Source organism: Pholcus phalangioides, unplaced genomic scaffold, assembly GCF_987345545.1.
Source record: "Pholcus phalangioides strain wild (caught in Gottingen) unplaced genomic scaffold, Ppha-v1.0 ptg000004l_1, whole genome shotgun sequence".
NCBI classification, from domain to species: Eukaryota; Metazoa; Arthropoda; class Arachnida; order Araneae; family Pholcidae; genus Pholcus; species Pholcus phalangioides.
This window is the reverse complement of record NW_028301597.1, coordinates 1,285,659-1,298,177: the sequence shown is the minus strand read 5'-3', so window position 1 is coordinate 1,298,177 and position 12,519 is coordinate 1,285,659. Positions and strand designations below refer to the sequence as shown.

General features: G+C 32.5%; 1 protein-coding gene across 1 annotated transcript in view; it reads right to left on the bottom strand.

Annotated features, from left to right (window-relative positions):
* Positions 1 to 474: 474 nt before the first annotated feature.
* Positions 475 to 12,519, bottom strand: part of LOC149086390 (uncharacterized) — a 66,766-nt gene continuing 54,721 nt past the window's right edge. The window contains exon 26 of the mRNA XM_089231771.1: positions 475 to 9,353. Coding sequence (XP_089087897.1) covers positions 9,241 to 9,353 — 113 coding nt within the window. The 3' untranslated portion in view covers positions 475 to 9,240. The remainder of the gene's footprint in view (positions 9,354 to 12,519) is intronic.

Genomic DNA, 12,519 nt, shown 5'->3' with positions numbered 1-12,519 from the left:
TAGTTTTCTAACTTTGAAGTGCGAATGCGAGTCGGTCTCCCATTTAATAAAGTATGTGTGAACTAGACGGAGGTAGACCTTCAACACATTTAAATAACACTAAAATTCAGACATTTATTATTTTTGTTTTCAAATATGATAGACAGATGGCAGCATCGGTATAACATGAAACAAGCATGACTATGACATATAAATATGTTAGAGGGACACTCACATACACGTTCTAGCATGTACCAATTCGTTAGAAACTCTCCAAAGGAATGTTTACAAGATTTAAGTAATATGGTTAAATAGTGGTAAAGATTTTTATACTACCGACAGTTGAGTGTATTCATGGATTAATACTAAAATTATCTTGAACAGATCACATGGATCGCTTGGGAAAACAAAATATTACATTTATCTATACAGGCTGCATAGAAAGTGGAGAGACATTGTTAAAAGAACAGTTCATTTTTAAAATAAAAAACACTGTTAGCTTTTTTTTAAACTTTTATTCAACTGACATCAAGATCAAAATATCATGTAGAATTATATAACATACACATATTACAAATAATACCGCAGCTATTCTAGATAAAAAGGGGAAAAATAAAAATTGGACAACACTCAAGTACTGAACCCACTATAAACATTACAAGTAAAGTTAATGGAAGGATGAAATGGGGAAAATATAGTGCACAAATTATAATACATAACATAAAAAATATCATAAAAGGCACTTCTCGTTGAGATTTTTCTACACATACATACACATACTTATTACAATAAAATTCTATGATATTCTCGAGGAGTAGGCGACTAAGCAAACGATACCACTATAAATTGCTAACAAAATTAAAAACACCGGAAAAGTACACACTTCCATGTAAAATAACATTTATTATGATTTTTTATCCATGTGCCAAAAATGTTAAATAGATTTTAAATTTTTATCCTTCTACACCCAACAAAATAATTGTCATTATCAAAGTTTTTTTTACTAGTGCAGTATGAAGATTTAATGAAATGCGATTATGGGTGCACAAACTTGGACCTGTTTGAGAATCTTATCCGTCCTGTAAAACAAAATGTTTCAATATGGTCAAATATGATGTAGGACGTGTCGTTAAATTCAAAATGACAAGGAAATAGAATTGGAAAAACATCACTGAGGAATGGGACAAAAGCCACCACCTCTCCACACCAATCAAAACAAATATTGTTTAAAAAAGTATGTTTCCATTGTTTTCCATTCCATATTTGGTCTCTGAAGGAGTAGCTTGGCAAATATGGCCAACAAAAGTATTTCTAGGTAAAAGTGGCCCGGAACCAGAAATGTTTTTTACATGCACAATATACATCAATGTCATTTGCAACAATTTTTACTGTGCAAAGCATATGCTCTGCTCAAATAATACATTGATCTTGAATAGCGCAACTTATAGGAAGAAAAAAAGCAGCATAAGTTGGCCATTATCATTATGAGTATATTGTTTCAATTATTGTAAGCTAAAAGAATACAATAAGAATATTAATATATATATAAATATGACCGTTTATATTTTGAATGGAAAACGATGTTGAGAAAAAATTATAATGCGAGAATTAACAATGCATTCCTTTTTTCTAACCCGAACCTTAATCCTTTTCATGGTTTTTATAAATTTCACTCAACCGCATTATAACTGGCACAGTAGAAATAACCAAACCCTCTGCAAAGTGTTTTTTCCCTTTAAGAAATTTTTTTTTTTAAATTCTGTGCAGGTGATAAGTGTTTTCTTTCCCCAACTCGGATAATAATAAACCAAGGAAGAGCTCTTGATTTTTCTGTATGATAGGGAAACATGTTTGTTTTATAGAGAAGCTGAATTCTCTTTGGACTCATTGTTGCTGAAATAAAAAGGGTTTTAATCCTTTAAGTGGTAATGACGAGATATCACCTCTATAAAAGCTTCTTGTTTTAGCATTGATAAGCCCAGACATTTTGTAAAAATGGTTTCTCAATGGAAAACTTTCTAAAACCTTAGTTTGAACCTGCTGAAAATCGGAAGAAAGCCTACTTAATTAAAAAAGATATGCCATTTTGGGAGGTTAGTGATTTCTAATTGCTGCTTAAAGGGTTAAGGAGGCAAAATATATTGTGATTGCTGAAATACAAATCATCAAGTTAGACACGTTATTTCATAGTTGCCAAAGACAAGGTAAGTAAAAAAAATTGAAGCCTAATGAAAGCGGTGTGTCCGGAGCCACAGTTTTCAAAAAGTAGTCAACTGACTTTGCTTTGATGGAGATGAATCAAAAGATGTCAGAGTCCAAGAGGTTGCTAATGGGTTTATGAAATGTGTTTCAGAACAAAGCAGAGAAATTGGAACACAAATATCGCTAGTGGCTAAGTTAGAGCTCAGAAAATTCTTCCCTCTGTATCAACCAAGAGTCCTCTGCCGCAGGCTTTAGCAGCGCATCTATTTATCAAATTTGGAGTCAGCGAATATAATGTTTGTATGAATATTTTCGAAATGTTTTGGGACTGTTGAGACCCTTTGTTTTCAGAAAGATGACAACAGCAGTATGAAAGGTTTTTTTTTAAATCAAAAATATTCCCCTTATTGACAACAGGACTTAAGGGTTCAATTTCAGTAGCATCCATTTGGAAATATCCTTATGCAATGCGTAGAGGCAAAATCAAGAACTTTAAAAAATCTGCAACAGCAATATAAAACTTTTATTAAACTAATTGGGGGAAAAAAATAAAGATGCTAGGGAAGGAAAAGATTCTATCTCTGTTCCTTTAATTTTCAAAGCCATTTAAAAGTAAAATTGTTAGAGGGTCAATTGTCAATTGATTATTTCTGGGAGCTTAGTAATAATTTTGTTTTCATCAATTATATTTTATTATAACAGTTGTGATTGGGAATTATGCAAATAAAGGAGAACATTACACATCACCCCCATGCTAGAAGCATGACTGCAATGTCCTTGAAAGAAAAAAGAACCGCAGGAAATGAGGTTTGAATGTTAACTCTATGTATGTCACTCTATGGAAGTTATTTTTCCAAAATATTTCAATAGGGATACACATTCGTGTTTCAGGCAAAACTTAGTGAAATAAGGTATCCAACCAGCAAATAAAAAAAAGGTGAAAATTTGCACATTCATGCTTCTAGCACAACGGGGATTACATTATTAGGTGTCGGTTTTGTGGCAAAAATACTTCACATAAGGGAGAAAAATTTCTGGGTCAGGGTTGAAGATACAAAACAACAATACGACTTCCAAACCGAGCACAACTTGGGTCCCATCACCATGGGCAATTTACTACAGAATGACTTGTGCCAGATGGAGTGACATTTATTCACATGTCAAGTAATACTTATCCCACTTGACCAAACACTTTTTTTAAAATTTACTATCTGTTTGGGTCATACAGAAACAACCTATGTTCCACAGAGTATGCCACAATGTGACCAAATGCTTGATCACCTTTTTGTGGACAGGGGACTTCCACGACGACATGATATGGGGCATCATTCATCAGCGGTTGCCTCTGGTTTGGTAAAAAAAAAAAAAAGAGCTTTCCTTATCAATAGCTGGGATCAAACTTGAAGGACATCCACTGTGGTAGATGAGGCCACTCACGCCCAAAAAAAGTAGTTGGGTAGGGTCGATAATATACAATAATGGTCACAGATATATAATTTGTAGCAAGAGAAACACTGAAATACAAATAAGCATTTCCGCACAAATAAGAAAAAATAATTTAAGGAAAAAGAAATTAAAGGAGAATTTTCAGGTAAATTTCAAATGCATGTGAGGAAAAATTCTAAAAATGGAGCTTAACTTGAGTGCCCTAATGTATGGAAGTGAGTTCCCTTAATGGCAGAAGAAACTCTCAGGAAAATCAATTGAACAGGAAGGAAGACCATGATATGAAGGCTATTTCGACAATATTATCATGATGCACACGTAATTATTACATCTGATAAAATCACCCAACGATAAGATACCGATGAAATATAAACTGATAAAAAAATAATTTTCACACTTGACTAGCACAGAAAAAAAAAATTGTGAATGTAAAAACATACAAAAAGTATCTAGCATAACTTGTAATAGATTGTGTTACATTCCACAGTGCCTAAGCAGCTAAATACATAAGTATGACTTTACAAACTAAATACCGGATGAGAATATTTGTGTGTTTGAAAATGATCCATTTGTGGATTTACTACCTGTTTTTAACAGCAGATGGCTGCTTTTATGATCACTATTAAGCATTCAAAAATTTCTATACCATGATAAGCAAGTATTATAGACACAGTACGCCAAATTTTTGAAAGTCATTAAAGACAGGACTGGACAAATGGAAAAAAAATCTAGGCAGCGAAAAAATTTTTACTTGAAGAAAAAGGTCTGAAATAATGCTTCGTTTGACTTTTTTCGGGGCATAGTTACCCTCTTTCATATGTCTGCAGATATGCTGCTATAAATTCCAAACATTTTGGGCTGATCTCAGCCAGCAAATTCAGTAACTACACAGAGAAAATTTTAGGTGCTAATACCAATTTTTTAGTCGCCATGGCGATCTGTCACTTGGGATTTGTCCAGCCCTAATTAAAGAGATGCAGGTTTTCCTCTCTCCATCATTTGTTCATATAATAGAAACGTATTTTCAGGGTTCCCGGCAAAATCTGCTTGATCATTTTCCTGACTAAAACTCCGGAAAAAAGAAATATATTTCAAAATCTTAACCTTCCGAAATTTCCAATTTTTCTTTTACAAGTTCTTTCCATTCACAGAACACTTTCCCCTGATCAAATATGTGCATATTTCCCAGACTTTTGCCAAATATTTTACATTTTCCCAGACACTTTACATTTCCCTGATTTTCCAGGTTGCTAGGAACCCTGATTTTGTTACATAATTTTTTGCAGTAATTTTTTTCTCTCTAATTAATAAAGCTTTGAGTCAGCTGATTAAGCACTACACACTTTACTTGTTTTTCCCATTCTCTGACTATAGATTCGTTCTCCTAGAAATATCTCTCGCTACAAACAACTTCACAGATTCTCATAAAATACTTTATACACTTTTTCATTAAGGCTTTCTTCCTACAAATCCTATAGATCTTGAATAGGCACTCTTGTAAGGAAATAAACACACTCTTATATACAGTACGTATACCATTCATGTGAAGTCATATTCAACAATTAACAATATAGATTGATACCATGTTTATTGTTATTTAAGGCTTTTCATTTATCACCACAATTGCAACAACACATTTAAACTTTCAATAACGGTAACAGCTTTTTGTGAAAACAGTATTTTGAGAATATAAAACTTTACATGCAAAATATCACTTACAAAATATAAATTCAAATAAAAGTGATAGATGATCAAAAACTCAATAACCGTGGATGGCAAGACCTTTGAGTATTTATGAAACTTAATGTGTACATATACTGTCCTCGTGTAAAGTATTACTAAGTGTTTTTCCACCCATTATTGGCTTGTCATTTCTGCATCTTCGCTTATCCTCCAGCTGATCAGATTGGGGTTTCTGGTCATACATTCCTATGTGATGCTGTTTAGGGTTTTGTGTTTTCTACCTCCCCTAAAAGTTTGTACGTTGAGTTTTTAATCATCCTGTATATTCCATCAAGTCTGTGTGTCCCATTTTGGGCCAGATGGCTATTTATTTTGTTTCGTGATTTGATTTGAGAATAATACATTATGGCAGGTAATTTAACTTACCGGATAGTATTTTATTATTATTTATTATTAGTATTTTTATTATTTTTTGTACTTTTTCCTTTTTTTCCAGGCACCTTGTTGGGCAATTCGCCTGTAGTGGCTTCTGATTTTGTATTTGTACTTCAATGTTTCGCAGCATGCTTGCTTATGTTCTGGGGGGAGAGATAATGTATAGGTGGTAACTTATATAATTAGCATGATAACTTATATGATAATGTATATGTCTGTCATACTAAAATTATCAGTTCAACTAATTTTAAGCTCAAGTTGGACATCAAATCAAGCAAAATAATGTCCATTCTACTGTCAATACTAGCTGAAATTCAATCCCAAACTTGTTTAATCTGAGGTTAATATACTAGCAGTGTCTCTCAGCCTGGGGCCATGATTAAAGCCTCAATCTAAGTGACTATATTTGATTAAATGTTATCTGTTAGAGACAATGAGAATACTAATATTTTCAAATCAAGACTTGTTTTCTACTCATGAGTACATTAAAAAAAAAATTAATAACCGAGTCTTAAATGTTTTATGAAAAAAAATAAAACATCTAAAATCTTACGCATAAATATTCACAGCGACTTATATATCTCATCACTTTTATATACAAGAGACAGGTTGACGACCCAGTTCAAAAAAATAACTCAGAGAATTGCATTTTTTGAGTTATGCATGCTACGAGAATGGTGGAAAATGCCTCTACAACAGGGGATGCACAACCTCTGGCTTGCAAATATGTTCTGGTAAAAAAGTATTGGTAATAAAAGGCTGATCATATTTCTTTCATGGAAAATACTGGAAATAAGAATCCACGTGAGTCCTTGCCAATTATTGCCAAAAAAATGTCAATGGTAAGTTAAATTACCCATTACAGCCGGAATTAAAGCTACTTATGGGGAAAAAAATTTCAAGGGAAGTAAAGTTGCAAATTATTGCCAAAGAAATTGTTGAAGGTTAATAAAATTGCCAACTATCGCTAAAATTGATGAAAAATCACCAATGGCAGGAAATAGAGGTCCAATGCAACTCACTATTGATTAAAATGTAATTAAAAAAATATATATATATGTTTGACAAACATGTGACATGAATATATTGATCTAACTTTAATTATGATAACTAGTGTGATAATTATCATAGTGTAATTCATAATCTCAATCCTTGATCTCAATAAAAAAAACAAATTCGGATAAGTTTAGTTAAAAATCTGGACATTTTACAAAAAAATTTGTACGGTCAAAATTATGGGAATGTCCGGCAGTAAGATATGGATTACATGGCCACTTTATATGTATTCCAGTTTCTGGCTCACGAGTGGCAAAAATGCCATATATCTGGCCCCTGAACTGAAAATTTTGTGCTCCCCCTGCTCTACATATTGCAAAACAACAATCCCCAACTCTGCTAACACTCCCTACTGTATCAAATCCGAGTTCAAATTCCCATTCAGTTCCATACAAAGCACATCTTTAAATGCAGATATATCAAAACACAGAATTTTATTGTATTTTTGAACTGGGTAGTCAATATTTTAACAGTACTTTTAAAGAACATCTTTTACTATAATACATAATTTTTGTGTGAAATTTTATTAAAAATGTATCCTAATCACTTATGTGAAACAGCTTAGAGTTCTTGAGCATTCCATACATCATAGGTAAGGCAGAACTCTTTTTTTTTGCATATACAAGTATTTATCTCGCTGTACATTCTTATCACTGTACTGTATCTTACAGAAGCATTGATTGGTATCATAAGATACTCAAATACATGAATAAAACTCCCCTTAATACTTTGTGAATAGAAAATAACAAACATTTTCTGTCATTTAACCAGTCATCATACATATATATACACATCATGTATATCTCATGATATAGACCACATGAGAAATGCTGTACACCAGTGCTTTTCAATTTGTAGTCTGCTGACCCCTGGGGGTCAGTGAGTACATTGTAAGTTGGCCTGTGGGATAATTTTCATTCACTACCATTGTGTGAATGACACATTTAGTGCTGTGAAATTGTAGTTTATTCCCTTAACTTATGATATAAGAATTATAAAAAATACATTTTGGATTTTATGGGGAGGAGGGTGGCTCAACATTGAACTTCGCCACAGGGGACCCGCAGAGCACTGACCTTCATGCCAGTCCACGATACCAAAAGGTTGGAGCGAGCTGAATATTAAATACTTTTTAGACTCATAGACCCCAACAACTATAAAAATGGCCAAAAAGGATGCACAATAAAAGAAAAAATTGTTTACCATTTATGTTTTTCTAGGGTCTAGAACATTTTATAGCAAGGGTGCACAAACTCTGGCCACACCAAAGCATTCCGGTAGCAAAGCTCAATACACAGAACAATATATATTCCAATTGACAATATTTCTTTGATAAAAATATAGTAAATCGAGATTTACATGTGAATTAATACAGGGCATTGCCAATTATCTTCAGAAAAAAAGTTACCAACAGTAGGCAAAGTTGCCATTTCTTAGATCACTGAAATTATGAAAAATCACTGATGGTGAAAAATGGAGTGTTTCTGCAAATCACAATGGATTAGAATGTAATTCCCAAAAAAACCTTTAGTTTAACAAATATGAGAGATGAATATATGTCCATAATCGATTGATAACTATAGCCATAATTATTATGATACAATCTATAAAAAAAATTTATCCTTCATTTCAGTAAAGATTATAAATTCAGGTAACATTTATTGAAAATACAGAAAGATCGGGACATTTTTATAAAAAATATATTGGTATGACAAAAATTATGGCAATGTCCAGTAAAATACAGGTCAGTTGTTTGACCCGTAGTACCAAGTTTTTGGCCTGTGAGTGGTAATAACATCCCATATCTAGCCCATGGGTGGGAAGGTTGTGCACCCTTGTTTTAAACTACCCTGATGTTATTTAACTTTAGATTTACCCGAATGCTCAAGAAATAAACAGTATGAAAAACAATAACTGAGAAAAATGCCAACAGAATTGACATTATAAAAATTAACATAGATTTTCAACCATTATCAAAACTTTATCCTCTTAAACACCCACATGTGTGTGTGTGAACTTCAAATATTAATATTTCACAATACGTGTGTGCGTTTTTAACATTTAATGAACCTATCACTGTTCAGAAATGTGGAAAAAAGAAAAGAAACCACATTTGAGCTGATAGAAGGGAAAAAAACAGATCAACAAGAATAATACGTGAATCAGCTCTAGGAAAAAAAGCACACAACAATTTTATCATACCTAATCGTATTGGGAAGAAAAGGTATGAGGAATATTTTCAAGTGTAATCACACATCTATATAACATTTAAAACAACAACAATAATGATTAACAGGAACGTGTTCATTGGAACAAACTTTGCATAAAAATTTATGGACTGTCATCGTAAAACGACTTGCATTGCAAAACTTCTGAAAAATGTATAACTTATACATCTCAAAAAGGAATCTGGAAGATTTGTACATACTCATACATCTTTCAACACAACAAATTATACCTTTGTTGAGTTATGGGTAGTTCAACAACTGGACTAAGGTCTTCAATTGGAGTAAGCTTTTCACCTTTAAAAGCACTTTCCAGCATGGCAAATACTGAAAATTACCAACACCAAAGTAAGAAAAAAATTAAGTACGGACACCCACAAAAAAAAAAAAGACAAAAAAAATGCTTTCACTCCCCAATTTCTTTGAACAAAACCAGAAACGAAATTCAAATTCATTTAGATTATACCAATGCATTTTTGCTTTCCTTATAATTAGAGTAAGTTTCTGATTTGCCTTGAATGAGGATGATTAAGGCCGTTATACACATGCTACTTTCGACATATGATACCAGTAAGTAAGTGATTAGCATGTGTATTTGAAATTAGCAAGCTTATTGAAGAGCAAGCTACTGAATCCACGATGGTAAATTTTTCCATGCTTGATAGATAGCTTTCTTACTTTCAAACTGAGCACAAACTCAGGTCTATCACCAGGGGCAATTTATTACCTAGTGAACCGTGCTGGAGGTGTAACTACTGTTGTGTCTGATTTTTCAGTGCTGCCATCCGTATTTCAGAAGCGAAGTGTAATGATTGAATATTTGTACTGTTTGTAGGCCTGTTGCTCTTTGTGGCGAGACTTTTTTTAATGAGATCAGTTCACATTTGCACCTCAAAAGGTGCTTGATGGTATGTGGTTAGAGGGAAAGAAGCTGATAAACAAGTCTAAAAGCTTGCACAGGTTTACTATGTTAATACTTTTTAACAATGGCTCGATGAAAAACGATTTTTAAAAAAAATTATTTTTTTATAGGAGCATTTCTTGAGTGCTTATGGAATGTTAATTGTTTAATAAAACTTCCTAACGATTTTGTTCACATTTTCAGGGAAGAATAATTGATAAGATCAAAAATATCGTACTCATATTTTTTGGGAAATTTTTAAGACCCAGAGCATAGCTCCCCCCTAAAAAACATTATTTCATGCTGTTCATCAATAGAGCCATGCAGATTTGGCAAATAAAAAAAAATCCAAAGTTAGCAAAAAAATTAAATTTTAACAATAGTAAATTTTACATTCATCAGCCAAAATATTTTTCAAATCAAAAGTTGTGAATTTCATTCGCAAAATCAAACTAAACTAATGACAATTTTTTTTCATGTTTAATGACGAGGTTAATAATTATTAATCTCGTCATTAATTATAATTAAAGTATACTGCACTTAGTAAAAAAATTCTAAGTTCTCAAGTGCTCAAAAAAATTACTACTTATTTTGGTTTCCAAAAAGTGTAAATTATCGAGATTCGCGGAAATGTGATGAAAAAAAAACAAATTTTCGCCTTCATTCATAAAAAGAAACTGGCCCATTTCGCAATATAAAAAATTATGCATCCTTACTCATCAAGTATTGAGTGTGGCACACATACAAAACAAAGCATACATCAAAAGTATGCCTATATAACAAGCAAGCCTCTGGCTACGCTAGGTCCTAGTAAATACATAAGAATGGAGAGTACACTATAACTGAGCATGCTGCCAAGTAGCAACTAAGCAAGTTTTTTTAGTAGCATGCGTATTGCAGTCCTGGTACCAGCCTAGGCAGTTCATTTCAGAATTAAAAAAAAAACTAAGTGTTTCAGATATATTTGTTTTTTGTTGCCAGCATGTACAATTTAACAACATTTTAGTGCTTGCAAAAATAATAAAATTCAGAAATTATTGCCTGTAATGATTATTGCTAAAGAACGTAAACCTCAGAATTAAAATAAATCAAAGGACTTGTCATATTTAAAAAATGAACACTGTTTGATATGTGATTGAAATGTACTGTCAGACCCTAATATAACGAACACTAATTCAACTAATTCGATTTAACCTTTTCTGAAATTCTGAAAAAAAATAAAGGACACAGATCCCTATTTAACCCAAACACAAAAAACCCTCGGGGAAAAAATCATTACATTTTTTCCCCGAGGGTTTTAAAAAATTTAATGATTTTTTCCCCTATTTCTCGTCGCCCAAAATCGCAATCCAAAGATTTGATTTCCCAGGACTTAATCATCTTTTCTTATACTTCAAAAAAAAAAAAGTTGGTGTACACCAATTTGCCAAAGTAGGTAATATCGCCCCATGATGTGTGATGGATTGGTCTGGGGGAGGGGGTGATAGAAGCTATGGGTATAGCATAGGACCCTATGCATTAGCTTTAGTTGGGTAATTGCAGAAAAAATGAAGGGAGCGATGGAACAAAAAGTTTGGGGAACTATGATGCACACCAATACATAAAGCATTGTGATGTCTGTATGGTTATTCAGATTTCAATAAAGAAATAAAGTTACTTCCAGTTTGTGCTCTGTCTTAACAGGTCATCTGAAGAGAACACGTTTTTTGGTTAGCGAAAAAATGGCAATTTTGACTGAATTTGATAAAAATGTTGGATGTACTGAACAAACTTCTATCTAGCAATTTTTTCATGCATTTTGACTTTGTCCTCAAGTTTATATTTTTCAGAAATAAATTTGTAACAAACACCCCGAAGTAAGTAGATTTTAAAATTTGCAGTTTCGAGTGTGTTTAAGCTCCTGATCAATTTGACCCCGATATAAAGATTTCCTCGATTTAATGAATAAAAATTTCCGGTTTCTTGAATTCCGTTAAATCAGGGTTTGACTGTACTATTTAATTTAACCATGGCTTGTTCAAAAAAAGAAGAAAAAAAAAATGGGTTAATTTTACTGTGCGAACAGGTAGGAGGCATTATTGACCACAAAAATTAGACCCAAGTCTTTTTTTATGAAACGGGTACGCAAAAACATTGTATAAATTATTAAAAAAATTACTTTCCTCACCAACTTAATATGAGAGAGAGCAGAAATCACCCAAAATAAATTACAAAAACAAAGCATGTACACTGCCTTTGTTCAAAAAAAAAAAAAAAAAAAAAAAATTAAGGTTTTCACCAGGTAGGTTAGCACATGAAATCATTACAACATAAAAAAAATGGCACAAGAAACGAGAACCTGAGTACATCCTTCTCTTAAAAACCGATTCCTAAAAATATTGGTGGCAGGATTATAAACAAAATTAAAAATAATAATAAATGGCAAGAATGAATACAGAAATAAACATACAGGATTGCACATCAACACCGTTAGAGGGAATAATAAGATGCACTTAGAAGTGCATCCAGGTACAAAAACAGGAGTTCATACCAAAATAATAATCACATCTTGATAAATGAAGAAAATGGAAAGTAAAAAAAAAAATCACATAA